The sequence below is a fragment of the Octodon degus genome, unplaced genomic scaffold, assembly GCF_000260255.1.
Source record: "Octodon degus isolate 3935 unplaced genomic scaffold, OctDeg1.0 scaffold00019, whole genome shotgun sequence".
Taxonomy (NCBI): Eukaryota; Metazoa; Chordata; class Mammalia; order Rodentia; family Octodontidae; genus Octodon; species Octodon degus.
This window is the reverse complement of record NW_004524595.1, coordinates 21,747,312-21,763,787: the sequence shown is the minus strand read 5'-3', so window position 1 is coordinate 21,763,787 and position 16,476 is coordinate 21,747,312. Positions and strand designations below refer to the sequence as shown.

Below are 16,476 nucleotides of genomic sequence, written 5' to 3'. Positions count from 1 at the left end.
CACTACAAGTATTCATTAAATTTTTCAATTTAAAAATTTCTTATGCATAAAGAGGTTACAAAATTTTTCTTAGTAATGCTACTGTAACAGCAGCAACAACATGGTGGTTTGAAATTATAACTTCATAACTAAAGACCAAGAGATTAAATTTGAAGTGTTTTCTGTATAAATGTGTCAGTCTATTTTTTTGAGAGAATGCACTCAGTATGTGGGCATTTTATATACAGGTAGCAGTTAGGAGAGATAAAAGATCAATTTTTAACCCCTAAGATATTATTTTATAACTCTAAATAAAGTTATTGATATTCATAGACTGGGACACAAATTACAAACTCTGCATGCTTTTAGTATTGAGTGTTTTATATGAAAATGAATATTTACATTCAGCACAACAGGAAATACAGTCATTTGACCCAAAGCAAAACCCAGCTCTTTCAATATTACAAAGGGTTTATTCTAAAGAATGGTAAGAAATTAGGCAGATTTAGTTACATCCCAGGAAAAAAAGGAGAATGAACTGTTTGTTTACTGGAAATTAAGAGTTTCAATTCACAGTACATAAATGTGAATTGTAGGGAGGCATCACTGAGTTCTTCCTCCTCTGAATAAGGTCATCTCAGTAGTGGAAAAGTTAAGCTGTCAGGTGTGACTGCTTATTAGCCACTAGAGGGCGGGGACTACCCAAATGATACTGTACAATAAATCTTTCAAATGAATAGCTGTCTTAAATGACCATAACAAAAGCTTCAGATGTATTTTCTCTATCTTGAAACAGTCCTTTGGAAGCCAATAGCAGATATTTAATTTTACGACTGTATGGATTTTGTAATAAATTTATCCTTACGCACAACTTCATAAAATACACAGCTAGTAACAATGGCACGTAATAAAAACAAATGGAATAGAATAAGAAGAAAAGGTGTTACGCACCTTCTGTAACTTTAGGCAGTTCTGGAGAGTAAAAAGTATGAAAAAAGCAGAGGAAAGTAAGCAAAGAATATTAGCTGGGTAGAAAAGCACACAGGTTTAAGTTTTTAAAATACTATCCATATCTCATTCGAACTTCATGCTCAATTAAGGTTCAAAATTAACTACAAAGTGAAAAAAAATCCATAAGAAACTAAATTTCCAGGGTTTTTATTTTTCAAGAGTAACTGAAAATATATTTACCTCTCTATTTTCTCTTAGTCTTTTAAGAAACAGTACTGTCTAGTCCTTGGAGGGGAAACAAGATCATTTCCTGGGGATTATTTAGGTCAGCTATGACTCATGCGTTTAGTACAGTTATTTCCACTCGAGGCCCATGCTTTGCCCAGACACTCCCTCACAAATGATTAGTCTGGAAACACTGTTAGGAAGGACATGATCGAGCAAAGTGAAAAAGACACGTAAGACAGTGGATCAAGTGGCCGCCATAAGGACTCAAGTCAAAGACTGCTTAACAATCTGGCTGCAAGTAAAAGAATCAAAAAAGGCCAAATAAAAACTTCAATTGCTATCCAATTCCTTTTTTCAAAACTATTGTGCTGAGAAGCTGCAACTATTTAACTTGAATATTCAACTGTTGCTGCTAAAAACTTCCAAAACTGCCACTGGTACTGTTAACAACAATAGCCTTACTTACTTGATTATTTAGCTCTTCAAAAGCTGTAGTAATAATTTTTTATTTGTTTTCCAGCATTACCGAAATCCTAACGACTGTTACTTTTTAAAAAGTGGGGATTAATGGCTGTGTTTTTAAGGTCCATTAAAATAAGTTTTAGACATTAATAAAGCTATTCCCTGAACACCAAACCAAAGCAACAGTTATTGATCTCTAGAAAGTGATTTTCAAAATGAAACCCTTATGGGCTTCTCAGTACTCTTAAAACAGATGTCAACTAGCATTAATGCTCATAATTGAAAAATAAAAATTCTTTTGATAAAGTTAAGATACTCATACTCTTCTCTTTGCCTTGATAATATTTCTTACTGAGGTAGATTAGTTATATATTGTTCTTTATGGTTGTCACAATAAAATATCATTTTAAACATATGCATCAGATGATAACATCTGGAGATACATAATACTCTTGACAGTAAGCCTGTCAACTGATAACAGACTCATGGGAATTTCTTTGCAGAAATGGTAGAAAGTAAAAACCATCAGAGCAAATCAATCTACTCCTGAAGGCACAAAAAATTACCGTAAGGTTTTAGAAGATTATTCTCACAGCTCTGAACTACAGAGCCTCCTAACCAAGGCCAGTACCTGTTGAGGGAGCCATACGGGGTCTGACAGATATGACCTGTTATTAAGTGCTAGGAAGCAACCATAGTCAAGTGGCTACACAGAAAAAGGAGCAGGAAAAACAAAACAGAGATTCAAGCAAGGGGGGACTAGATTGATACTCTGCCTTAACCCAGGTACTAAAACTGTTGCAAAATGGCAATTTCAGATGTTTCAACCTTTCTATAGGACAAAAGCTTCTATTTTAAATGTTAATCTACAACGTAGGACAAATATAATTTTTTTTAATGTATAACTTAAGGCAGAGCAAACTGTTTTTCCTCTGTTCATCTGCATATTAGCTGTTATTTCAACTGCTTTCTTTGAAACAAAGAATACAAACTAATTGAATCCATGAAGCATTCTGAACCATTTCCTTATGTTTATGCCTTTATAAAATCAATTTTTGAAGTATAAAACCTTACCATACATTTTCAGGAATTAACAACTTTTCATCTTGCAAAACTAAGAAATTCAAACCTTATAATAGCTTTATAAGTTAGATACTATTATTAACTACATTTGAGAAAAAGGAAACTATAGAGATTAAGTAACTATGGGAGTCACACAGGAGACAGCAGAGCCAGAATTTGACCAGGCAGCCTAACTATCTATACTCTGCACAAAAATACTACAAGGACACTCAAGCTAGAGCTGTTTAAAATAAGTAAAAACGGGGGCCTGACGGTGTACCTCAGTGATAAAGTTTATCTAGCATGTGTGAGGCCCTAGGTTTGATATCTATCAATAAATAAATAAATAACAGGGAAAGACTAGAAAATAAAATAATTAAATTGTGGTATATCTATACTAAGAGTACTATAATGCTACTAAAAACAATGTTGGGGTCAATATTTAGTGAGAAAAATGTCCATGATATACTCATTATATGAAAAAGTATGGTTAGAAATGGAATGTAATTTTATTTTTTCAAAAGTATTTACATATATGTAGAAAAAAGCCCAGAAGAATATCTACCAAAACATTAACAGCAGTTATCTCTAATAAGTACATTTGTACATGATTTACTGATTTAATGTATTAAGCATCATTTCAATAGGAAAAATTATTTTATCATTCTGACTTATGGTAATTCACCACTCTAATTACTTTGATGTCAAATTATATATTCACTTAAAGATACACTTGATTTTTACACATACATTCTTACTTTACCTTCCAATAGCTGTGAGCTAACATTGACAAAATCAATTTTCTTCCGGAGATATCGCTGATTCAATTTCCAAATGCATGAGATAAATGCATTTTTTTCAGCAGTGCTGCTAGCAACCCATTTATATACTTTTTCAAAATGTAAGTCAAATTCAGGATTTTCCTGAAATAAAGATACACAAATGTTTTTTGAAAAATCATATCTCTTTCAGTAATAATGTAAAATCTTTATTTAAAAAAGGAATTTAAGTTATTGGTGGAGAAAAGAAGGCAAGTTAAAGGCGAATTGAAGAGAAGGGTTCAGAAAATTCAATTTACAGCAAGAGCTTGTTGATCACATAAAAGAAGCACGGTGAAAAATTACAACATGTTGTTTGTGTCTACGCCCTTGCTTTCAGGTTAGGTACAGATTACATAGCAATGGCTGTGTGACGCAGTCCTTGTCAATAGGATGAGCACGATCTTCAGTTTTGATGTGGAACGAATTTTTCTTCTTAACTGCTCATAGAGTTTTAGAGTTACATCTTCTCTTTGATACAATCCACCTTCTGGTGTACTTTTCAAGAACAATGAGGTGAAAAGCAGAGGGTGCCACTGTTTTCTATTTTGAAAATACAGAATAATTACAGGTGTTTGAAAAGCCAAAAGTACTGGTAGGCCTTAAAGCACTTTCAAATGACAAATGAACTGAACTAATTTGAGAGAATTAAATCATGCAGTCTCCTTGTTCCAGAAGTAATTCTACACAGAGCTAACATTTTTTACTTGACTGTAACATTACTTAATCATGGGCTGGCGAGATGGGTCAGTGGTCTAAAGCGTGTGCTTAGGCAAGCTTAGGCAATCTCAGGGACCACGGCTCAATCCCCAGCACCACACGCCATGCCAACCCCACCCCCAGGGTGGCTGAGCCAGCCACAAAAAAAAAAAAAAAAAAGAAAACTACTTAATCATCACATGAAAAATAAACATATATGAATGTATTTTCTTCACTCCCAAGAAATTAAAAAATAGACTCAAAATTCTGTGACTTAAGGGAGACTTATAAGGCAGAAAGATATTTCTACAAGATGGAGGAATAATCTATTTCATAAATTTAAGGTAAATAAAATGTGAGTAGAGACCTTAAAGCAAGGGAAATTATATGAGCCTTTTACTTTAGAAGTATTTATAAAAGGTGTATTTTAAGGATCAGGATTCAACCTTTGTTACAACCACCATACAACAGAAACATGTAACTACTAATAATTATAGCTTATAGCTTAATAAATATAAATAATTATATTTAAAAATAATTATAATAAAAATTATAATTAAGTATCAAAAAATTAAAAACTCACACTTATAATGAAACGTGCATTACATTATTACTTACAAAAAAATGTAGGAATACTGGCAACTAACATGAAACTTGATGGGAAATGATCTCTTCTCTGGGAATACTTCCCATAATGCCATAAAAGCAGCTGAGTGCTCTAGTGGCAACATTCACACAAATCAATGTGTGATACTAAATGGCTAATGTTGGGCTATGTATAAAAATTTTATGTTTTATATCCATATATAGTGTACACACAACAAGGTGCCTACATAAAGTGAAAAAAAAAAAAAACCATTAAGCAAATCAGCAGAGGCGTCAGCTTTTTTGAGAATGGATTCAAATAAGTATATGGCAGTGGTAGAGAATTACACACACCACACCAACTGGATCAAGCGAAAAGCTAGCAGAAAGAAAAAGGCTTTTTAATCAAGGTGCAGTTCTAAATGTTTCTGTCTTAATCAGAAGTCTACCATCGAAGTCCCTGCTCTTGATCTTTTCCTTACAGTAAAAGAATTTACTGAAGTTTTACAAAGAACTCACTCTACTTTTCTTTCCAAACTCCCCACCAGGCCCCTTCTTTTCCAGCTCTTGTCAAACTTTTTCCCCATTTTTCTGAAAATTGAACACTTGTTACGGATAAAGCATAGACTTAGTTCATCTAAAATACTTAAAGAAAACAAAGGTTATTTCCGCATTTGAAAGAAATCTGAATTATACAAATAGGGCTTGCCTTAAGTTGTTTTTGCTTCTCTTTTCCACATGTGATTCAACTGTGTCATTTTGTGTGGTTTTTTGATCCTCAGAGATTTATGCTAACGTAAGAGTAAAACCAGAATCTTATTTTTCCAGATTGCTTTAAAAATGTGTTCTTATTTCTTTGTGCCTTTTAACGCACCCATGAAACTTACAGAGTTAAATGTAAGCACACTGGTAGTTACACTAGTGTAAGCTTTGCTATCAGTCCCATCAACAGCACAGTGGACAGGGTGCACAGTATTCCTTAGTGGAACATGAGAGGCCTGTCTGGAGAGGAGGAAGGTGAGGGAGGGTGGCAGGGGCACCTATGTCAGTCAGAGAAGTTACACGTGATCTCTTTGAAAACAGGCTATTGTTATAAAAACTCTTGAATTGCTAGGAATACAAGTGGTCCTTTAATGTGATTTCTGCATTACTCCACTTCCTCAGACTTTGAGTGTTGTTGTAGGGATAAGGTGTAAGACTTATACTTCTATAAACCTTATTACTTAAATTCTTAGAGTGTGTAACCCTATATCATTTCCTTTATACAATCATCAAAGCCAGCTTGGCTACCTCAGGTGGCCACTCTACACTAACTCCTGAGGACTAAGGAAGGCTCACCTTAGTTATGTTATACATGTTTATGGACAGGATTTTACGAAAACAACGAAGATTAAGAAAAAACATGAACAGCATTTTAAAATCCATACTAGTTTATGGATTCTATACATAAGAAATACATAATAGCCAAAGTTATTTTTCTCTAGTTTATGTACCTTAGGCACAAGCAAAATCAAAGCTTTAAAAAAGCAAAAACAATGAAATAAACACATATAGTACACTAGCATGGGGGTGAAAAGGTAGAAGGCTAAATAATACATTTTAGACTAATTCCCAGTTAGGTTGGGAGACTAGCCCTCACATAATAAGTTTAGATCATCCTAAAACACATAATGCATTTTCTGAATACAGATCAAAGAACTAAGAAAAACATACTTTGATAGCATCTTTGGCATCTACCACAGCAAGGTCTCGCAGAGCCCAAGCAATCTGCCTTTTGTAGAAATCTCCTTTATCAGATTTCTTGACTTTGACCACTTTCACCTGCACAGGGCGTTCAGTTGTTACTGTTGAGGAAAACACAGACCTTCATTAGAACTATGATGCCCTCACTCACTTTTCAGTCACTCATTACGAGAGTTTTCAGGTGTGTAGAACACATTAAAACACGTGAATATTTTGTAACAAGTGGACCGAAGAAAGCACAGAATTCTAACATAAGCATTTACTCAGACTATAGGTCAGAGGTAGATGCCTTAGAAAAAGCCTGAGGCCAGTTTCAGTGGAAAAGTAGGAAGTAAAATCTAAAGAATGGCTGAAGTTTAAAGCCAGAGGAGTTTAAATACAGTGTAAGACAATTTCAAAGAACAACAGTAAGCAGTTCAACCAAGATAGTACAAGCATCTCTTATTAGAAAACATGGGAGTTAATATCCCAAAGTTAATATTTATCTGAAATTGCAATGCACTGATGTTTTCATTAGGAAATCAGTATATTACTTTGGCAACAAAAAGATGAATCATTGGAATGAGTGCCAACAATATGAGAAATGATTTTTCCTAAAATTTTTCTTAAAATATATAATATACCCAAGTTGAATCAAAAATAGAAAACATGAAGAGTTTATAACTACTGAAGTAAAAAATCTCTTCCTCCACTCCCTAAAAATGAGTTTAGTTTTATTGATTTTTTTTTTTGCCAAGATTTCAAGGAATAAATAATTCCAAAGACCCACAGCTACCTCAGCATCCTTAATCTGTTTTGTAACTTTGATTATAAAGCCAATTGTAGTATGAAGAAAATTACAACTGTATAACTATCAACACTAAAGCAAAATTTTAGAAACAAAATACTGTGCTGGTATACAGTCCTTACAAAATACATTACTTTATTTCATAAAACCCAGATCTATTTTTTCACATTTAAGAATTTCTGTAATCAGAGTAAGCCTTAACAATTAATGTAGTATCATATCTTCTTTTAGTAGATACAAAATAATAACGTGTCATAATCAATGGGATATGGTACATCACGACTGAGATATGCTATTTCAAAAGGCCAAGTTTTCATTCGAAAAGTCATATAGTAATTATTAATGAAAAGTATTTGATTAAATTTAGTATCAACCCATGATTTCTAAAATAGGTTAGGGAATGTAGCTCAGTGCTACAGTGCTTATTCAACATGCAAGAGGCCTTGTGCTGAAACCTTGTACTCCAAAAAAAAAAAAAAAAAGCAGAAATAGAACACAAGAAAAAAAGAAAAAGAAAATTAGGCATAGAGGGCCCTAAAAGGATTTTAAGTGGTAAAGCCAATTCATAATACCCAAATGAACATTGTTTAAATATATACTATATACATTAGTATGTCTGAGGATTTAAGAAGATTGTAAACTTCATTAAAAAGCCAGCACAAAATGTAAAAAGAGAAGACACAAAACCAGGACACATTCAATTAATCTAATAAAGGATTAATATCAGAATACATAAAGAATTTGTACAAATCAGTGAAAAAAGAGCAAAAATTCAACTGGATACATTTCATAAGGAAACTGGCTAATAAAGTTGTGAAAGACACTTAATTTCATTATTAATTAGGAAAATGCAATTTAAAACCGCAATAATAGTACAGAAATACTATTTCACTCTCACTAGACTGGCAACAATTAATATTAATTTCAACTGTTGAATAGGACATAGAGACTCCACAATACATATACTACTTATTGGAATGAAAATTAGAATTACATTTGTAAATAATTTATTATTAGAGTAGAACTGGTCAATTATATACCTATGATGTAGTAATTCCACATCTAAGTATCCTAAGAAAGTTCTTTCTTACATGTACTAAGAGATAAGAAAAACATGTTCACAGAAATGCTGTCTGGAGAGGAAAACCTCAAAACAAACCTAACACTCATTACTGATAGAATGAGTGTGTGAAAGCCAGGTGTGGTGGGGCACACTTGTAATCTTAGAACTCAGGAGGCTGAGGCACAAAGATCGTTGTGAATTTGAGACCAGCCTGGGCTACAAAGTGAGCTCAAGGCCAGCCTGAACTGCAAAGCAAGACCCTATCTCAAAAAGACCCCCCCCAAAAAAAAAAAAAATCGGTATGCAAGCTGTGGTAGTCATACAGTAGAGCCCAACAATGAATGTGAAAGATTATAGCTGTACAAAAACCAAAAATCTAATATATGAACATAACAATGACTGGTTAAGAAATCAACTAATAACAAAAGCTGGAGAGGCTGTGGGGAAGAAGGAACCCTTCTCCACTGTTGGGAGTATAGACTGGTATAACCACGGTGGAAATCCGTGTGGACACTCCTCACAAAACTAGAAGCCCCATTCAACCCTAAGTATTCTCTTTCTGGGTTTTTTCCCCAGAAGAACTGAAAACACCATACTATAGTGATATACGCAACACCCATATTTATAGTAGCACAATTTGTCATAGCTAAATCTTAGAAACAACCTAAATGTCCATCGCCTGAGGCATAGTTAAAAAAGATGTGGTATTTTTATACAATGGAGTATTAGTCAGCTATAAAGAAAGATAAACTTGAGGCTTTTATAGGTAAATGGATGCAACTAGACTTTTTTTTTTTTTTGGTGGAACTGGGGATTGAACTCCCCTGCACTTGCCAGGCAAGTGCTTATTCTACTGAGCCATTTCCCCAGCCTGGATGAAACCAGAGGCTATACTCACAAGTGAAAAAACCAGACCCACATGTGTAAGCATCATATTGTCTCCCAAGTGTAAAAACCTAAAAGATTAAATAAAATCTGAAAGGCATGGTGCTGGGGAGATAGCTCAGTTGTCTAAGCACCTGCCTGGCAAGCACAAGGACCTGGTTGCAGTCCCTAATACTGCATGCTGTGCCTGTAATCCCAGCACTGGGGAGGCTGAGGGCAGGAGGAGTGTAGTGAGACCATGTACCAAATAAATAAATAAATACAAATTTTAAATAAAAATCTGAAAGGTACAATAGATATAGCAAAATGGAAAGAAATTGAACATAAGGAATAAACAATTGAGATGAGGAAAATAGAAAATATAAGAAAGAAAGGAATGGGAAGAAAAAATCATGTAGGTATATATACAGTAAAGCTAATATGATTGTTACTAATTTCCTTTCTATCACTTTTTTGAAGGTAGCAGTTAATGCCAAAATTTTACTTTGACCAATTTTATATGCTAATACCTGTAATCTGAGGAACTACATTAAAGACAGCAATGTGCAATATAACAATCACTGTTGAATACCTTTCACTTTTTAAAAAAATGTGTATTGTTGCTAATATTTTATTGAAAGGAAGAATTAATGTTTAACTGTTCAGTTAGTCCTACATGCCTATATCTGGTAATCTGAGGAACAAATTTGATGATATAAATGTGTAGTATAACAATAATTGTTAATTTTTTATTCCTGTTTTTAAATACTGTACGATTTTTATTTATGTTGCTTTGTTTTTGTATTTGTCCTTGTTATTTGACTTTATTTTTTTCTCTTTAAAAAAAATAATGATTGGAAAAAACCTTAAAGAGTATGTGGACTATAATTCAATTTATATGAAGTTCATAGACATGCAAATCTAACAATATATTGTTTGAAATCACAGGTATACAGGGTAATGAGACAAAGAAAAGCAAAGAAACGGTAAAAGTTCAGAAACCAGTTACCTCTTAATGGAGGAGGGAAGGAAATGGGCTAAGGAAGGGCACAAAGGAGACCTCAAATGCCGGGCAGTGAGCACCCTGTGTGCTCTGTCTGACTGGTCTTTACACCTTGTGTACATATTATAGAACTTATTGTATAGCCCCTCAATAGTAAAAGTAACTATAAAATTAACTTGGTCCAACAATTTTCCCAATTACAGGGATGATGAGTATTTTTTTAAAGGAAGAAATGTACCTTAAAGAATAAAAGACTTTCTTACTATATACCCACCCGTTGCGCATAAAAAACAGTTCTTTTTCTTTTTTCCTGCTTTGCAGACATTCACAATGCTTAGCAGACGTTCATCATTCGGTGTAAAAATATCTCTTTGTAATGCATGCTTGATTGCTGTCATTTTTTCCTAGCTGAAAAAACACAAAGTATAAATACTGAGCTCATCTTCACAATCATGCCACCTTATACTCTTCAATTTATAATTCAGCACTATTCTACTTCTTGGTTAATACGCATGGGAAAAATGATTTAACACATTATGCACTGGCACTGTAAAAATTTAAAGCTATAAATTTGGAAATAAAATTTCAGTGTCCATGTTGGTCAAATCTAAAACCTCCAGAAGTGCACATCACGCACACAAAGATGATTCAAGGAAAAAAGTTAAGATCCATACTTGTACTTTCTTATACAACACTCAACAATAAAAAGACAACCCGATTAAAATGAAATAAAAGACATGAATGGATATTTCTCCAAAGAAGATGGATAAATAGCCACCAAGTACATGAAATGATCAACATGAATAGTCACTAGAGAAATGCAAATAAAACCACTAAGATAATCACTACTTTACACCTTCTAGGATGCCTAAAAGCAAGAGGACAGAGCATAGCAAGTGTTGCTGAGGACATGGAGAAATTGAAACTCATGCATTGCTACTGGGATTGCAAAATGGAGCTAACTTGAAGAACATTTTGCTAGGTCCTTAAAAGCGAGACCTAGAGTTAGCATATAGTCCAGCAATTCTACTCCCAAGAAAACCTTGGATGTCTCTACACAAACCTTGTGCATGTGTTTCCAGCAGCATGAAAACCCTCTTTCCGTGTTTGCTTGGACTTGTTCCACGACCCCTGCAGATAGCAAAATCCACAGGTGCTCCAGTACCTTATTCAAAATGGCACAGCATCTGCAAACAACCTTTGCACTTTAAATTATGTCTAGATTATGCCAATAGAATGAAAATGCTATAGAAGTAGTTGTTATGCTGTACTGCTTAAAGGATGTCAAGGAAAAAAAATCTGTATATGTTCAGCACAAACAGATTTTTTCCCAAATTTTTTTTACCTGTGAGTACTTGAATTGTAGCTACTGAACATATAGATAGATGTGGAAGGCCAACTGTATTTATAACATCGAGAAGTGAAACTAACACATCAACAGATAAGCAGGTAAGCAAAATCTGGCATATTCATACAGTAGAATATTATTGGGCTGTAAAAAAGGCATAATGTATCTGTACATGCTATAATGCTGAAGAACCTTGAAAACATTATGATAGGCCGGGGAGACGGCTCAGGAGAGTAAGCGCTTCCCTAGCAAGCGCAAGGGCCTGAGTTCAATCCCCAGGCCCGCAAAAAAAAGAAAAAAAAAAAAAAAAGAAAAAAATTATGCTATATGAAGAAGTTAAACACAAAAGACTGCGAACTATATGATTCCAATTATAAACAATGTCCAGAGCTGGCTGTAGTAATGTGCACCCTTATAATCTTAGCACTCTGGGAAGCTGAGACAGGAGGATGGTAAATTCAAGCCCAACCTGGACAACTTAAGTCACTACCAAAATCCTGTCTCAAAATAAAAAAGGGTGGTGGTATAGTACAGTGCAAAGGCCCTTGGTTCAACCCCTAGTACTGCAAATAAACAAACAAATATTTTAAAAAAGGATTCCTAGCTGTGTGGGAGTGACTGCTAACAGGTACAAAGTAAGGAGTTTCTTTACAGGTGATGAAAATGTCTTGAATTAGATTGTGTGATGACATACAAATTTATGAATATATTAAAAACAACTGAAATGTATACGGAAAAGGGTCAGTTTTGTAAGTGAACTATATCTCAATGAAGCTGTTATAGAAATAAGTTTTCATTTATCTTTTTTATATTTATTGCAGCATCTTTTTTCAAACATGGACTTCAGTCAAATGCTTAACATTCCAATTTTATCTTTCATACACATACCTGTGTGTATATGTTACTATTTCCTGAAACAAATTATACGTGAGTCTGTCTAACCATTATTTTTTACCAATACCATTTCTCTCCAATACTATTTCTCTGAACAAGAAAGGAAGAAATACAAGTTTTACATAAATGTTTTATAATGCATTTTTATAGCACAATGGTATCTCTGTAAACTAGGTCTCTATAATTCATATAATCTGTGAAACCTTCACTTCTGCTCCAACTCCAAAAGTTGTTTCCCCCCAAAAATCTTACCTTCTCACTTCCATCCCTCTTTTACTTCATCTCAGTCCTTTCCTCTTCACCACCCCATAGCTCTCCAAACTTACCCTCTTTTCCAAAGGCCCCTAGAGGTGGTTCCCATTTCACTAGATCAGCACTCTCCCCTGCAGTGCATTTCATTGTTCAGAGACCAATTTATCCTGTTTCATCAATCTCCACAAACTCCTTCACTTCTCTAAGACTACAAAATACTTTAAAAAGTTGCCCTTTGTTTACATCTTGTACTCTGAGTAACTATCTTAAAGACAATACACAATTAACTGTTAGTCTCTTTGTTATGACATTTTGTTATTATTCATAAAAGTTTTTGAAAGTCACGCGTCCATACTCTATATTCATTATGAATATCTAAGTCCAGCCCAAACTGGAATTTTGAAGCTGCTCAGCAATTTACAACACTTTCCTGAAGACTCCTTTCCTCATATCTCCTCACTATCGTTGGGGTTCCTTGATAGCTCTATTTCAGTCCTCAACTCAGTTCGCAATTCTGTCAGCCTCCTTCCTATCACTCTTTAACAGCTATTCCTGCAGTTAACATAGAAATCAGGAAGTAGAACTCTTCTCAATTACTTTCTTCTCCATCTCTCTGCATCTTCAACCCATTCTTACCTCCATTCTGCCTATGACAAAACCTCCCATGTAACCAAACTCTTAATATGTTTTAGGGGCTAGACATTGTGTTATGAGCTCTATTCCACCCTATGCCTGAGTCACTGGAGTCTAGCCAGTTTACTTTTCTACGTCTTTGGTTTTGTTCTTGCAAATTTCCTTTTTCTTAGAATTCTTTTCTTCCTGGCAAATTCCAACTCATCCCTCAACATCCTGCTAAATGTCTCATCTTCTCTGCAATAGCTACTTCCTCTAGAATAATTCCTTTTCTACATCTCTAATATTTCCCCTCTATTCTGATAACAGCACTTATGAGCTGTATTTTCTACCTAATTGCATTTCTCCTTCATTAAATGTAGTTCTTTCTGGACAAGAACCACATCTTATTCATCTTTATATTTCTAGATCTTAGCAAACTAGTAGATACACTTAACACTCAAATTGATTATTTGATACTCAAATGATTACACTAAGAAAAGTAACAGCTATAGCTTCGTAAGATTCCCTTTCCAACTTCCACATTTGTAAGCTAATATCCATGTTCAAAATCTGCCATACTTCATTCCCTCCTCCATTGTCAACATGAAATTTGCTAATACACCGTGGAACTACCCTTCACCTGCATATAATTCCTTTTTTCACTCTCCCCACACTAGCCAAGGTTATACTAACATGCAACAGCACCTGGTTATCTTTGTAAGTTTCTACAACCCTTAAAAAAAAAAAAAAACCTCCAAAACTTGAAATGTAGTTTTCATCACACCACACCCTTGTTCAACATTTTCCTAATGTTCTCAACGCAAACCTTCCACTCAAAGCACTTTGTTCACTGGAGCCTTCAATTTCAGCTTAGGTACCATTCCATGCAGGAAATATGTCATCCCCACCCAAACCATAATTACATTTCACGGTTTATATGAGGTTTATTCAATACAGATCTTAATCCAAATTGAGCTCACCTCTAAATTTCTATGTTACTTAAGACATTTACTAAACAATTTAGCACTTGCTGTCTGATTCATGAGGTCAGGAGTCTACTTAAACGAGGAATAATTAGAAAGGCCAGAGATATTCTATCATAGTTCTGTGTTCACAGTAGCTAAGTAAAAAAACACTTGAGGTCACCTAAACTGTGCAGTAAAAACTGGTCAAATGAATAATAGTGGCCAATGTTTACTAACGTCCCTCTTCAGTTAAAAACAACAATTAATGCCTGCAACACTAGCACTCTGGAAAGCTGAAGCAGGAGGACTGCCAAGTTCAAGCCCAACCTGGGCTAAAAACAGAACAAAACAATGAAAGGTGTGTGTGTGTGAGGGGTGTGGCTCAGCCGAAAGGCCCTGGGTTCAATCAAGGCAGTGGTGGGGTTAGGGAAGGTGGATGACGAAGTAAGGGGTAGTGGACTGCACATAACACATCTCACAGAACAGTTAGGAAGAAAGCAAAGCAATACGTGACCATCATTTGGCAAATATTACAGTCCTCTAAGTAAGCACCAGTCACTCTGAATATTAGAGAACATTAGTCACATTCATGGATACGTGAAGGCATTATACTCTGTGGGTCTAATAATTATCACTCCAGGATTCACAGTACAGTAGTTTTCTGCAGGTCGGTGTTACCAGAGGGCTCCTCGAGTTATTTTTCAGGCTGAAGGATTCAGGTCTGACCACCTCTGGAGGTAGCTATCCAACACTATCCCCTTACACTCAACTGGGCCTTTACACTGAGTGACAAACAGCTGGTCACTGGTACTACAGCGAGACTGGAAAACATACTTAAGAGACACAGAACAGCCTGCTGGTTTGGACAAAGGGGAAAGCATAGTCACGATCTGGGCCTCTGGAAACAAACGAAATCAAGATCCGAGGGGCGGAGCGGTGGAGGGACGTAAAGGGATGCCTCCCTGATGGCCACGGGGAAGGATGCTGCCACGGACCTTGCAGACAGGGAGGGAAGAGAAGGTGGGCTTGACCGGGGGTGAGCAAGCGGCGGAACCGAGCGGCAGCCTCAGACTCCGCGCCCGCCAGTCCGCCGCCACCTGGGAGCGGGGAGCTGGGGCCGAAAGCTTACCGCAAGGCCGGACCGAGTCCGGCCGTGCCGAGGAGGATCCTCCTAGAGGGAGACGCGATGGGGGCGGGGTGGCCACAGCCACTGGGATGTACCCTTCAATGGAGCTGTGAACGGGAAGCGACAGTTTCCGGACCACTTCCCATATCCGGACACGTGACCAACGCCACGCCGGAAGTTGACCCGGTGGGGAAGGAAGGAGAGGAGGTGGGAAAAGGGATCGACCAATAGACGTGAGGGGGCGTGGCGCCACGGCAGGTGGGCGGGGCTGAGGGGCGTGTGGCGGAGAGGCGTGGCCGGCCTCTCAGGGTTGGAAGGACTTGGCTTCTGGGTACAGATCGCGCGCTCTGTGTCCTTACCTTTTTGAGGCAGGATTCATTCTGCTGTTTATAGAAATTCATTGAGTAAGAAAGCAGATTACATATTCTCGTTTCTGTATATGTCAAGCTCTTTTAATTCTGGATCCTCGGCATTTAAAACTTGAAAAATTTGAATTAAATCAAAGTCTTTAGAGGTGGGATTTAGACATCAATACTTGCAGAATTTTCTCAGATTATTCTACTATGCGGGTAAGATCTAGACCTGTGGCTGATGCGAACCTTCTGCTTGGCCATCATGAGGGGTGTTCGCTGTTCGTTGTTTAAAGAAAATTTCGTTTTTCCTATTTCAGATCTACTGAATCGGATCCTGTATCTTAAGCTAGGGCTTACGTTTGAGAAGTATCAATGATGCCAGAGTTGCTCGTTTTGAGGCAGGTGATTCCCTCATTCCACGTAGGGGCAGAGGTGATTTAGGCGCGACTGCTGCCCCAAAGGAATAACTAGTGTGCTGGGACTAGGCAAGCGGAATGCAAAAGAGGGAGTAGGCAGTCCAGCTTGGATTCGCTGAGACAGACAAAGGGGCTGTGCAGGTACCTTTCACTTTTGCCTGAGAATAGAATGTGGAGAAGAAAATTAGGAAAAACAGTAGAGAACTTTTCCTTACTGAGATTAAGATGCTTTAGTCGAGGTAATTGGAATAATTTTCACTTTC

At 36.2% G+C, this 16,476-nt stretch overlaps 1 protein-coding gene across 9 annotated transcripts in view; it reads right to left on the bottom strand.

Annotated features, from left to right (window-relative positions):
• LOC101586595 (exocyst complex component 1) overlaps positions 1-15,571 on the bottom strand; it is a 49,605-nt gene extending 34,034 nt beyond the window's left edge. For 4 of the 9 annotated variants that reach the window (XM_023710929.1, XM_023710930.1, XM_023710932.1 and 1 more), the window contains exons 1-5: positions 15,448-15,571; positions 10,519-10,652; positions 6,498-6,628; positions 3,446-3,605; positions 931-951 (exon numbers count right to left, since the gene is read on the bottom strand). In XM_023710929.1, the coding sequence (XP_023566697.1) occupies positions 931-951; positions 3,446-3,605; positions 6,498-6,628; positions 10,519-10,642 (436 nt within the window). In that variant the 5' untranslated portion in view covers positions 10,643-10,652; positions 15,448-15,571. Of the gene's footprint in view, positions 1-930; positions 952-3,445; positions 3,606-6,497; positions 6,629-10,518; positions 10,653-11,307; positions 11,376-15,447 lie in introns of all 9 variants that reach the window. The other 5 variants (XM_004627522.3, XM_004627524.3, XM_023710928.1 and 2 more) reach the window with 3 other exon arrangements.
• Between the last annotated feature and the right edge of the window lie 905 nt (positions 15,572-16,476).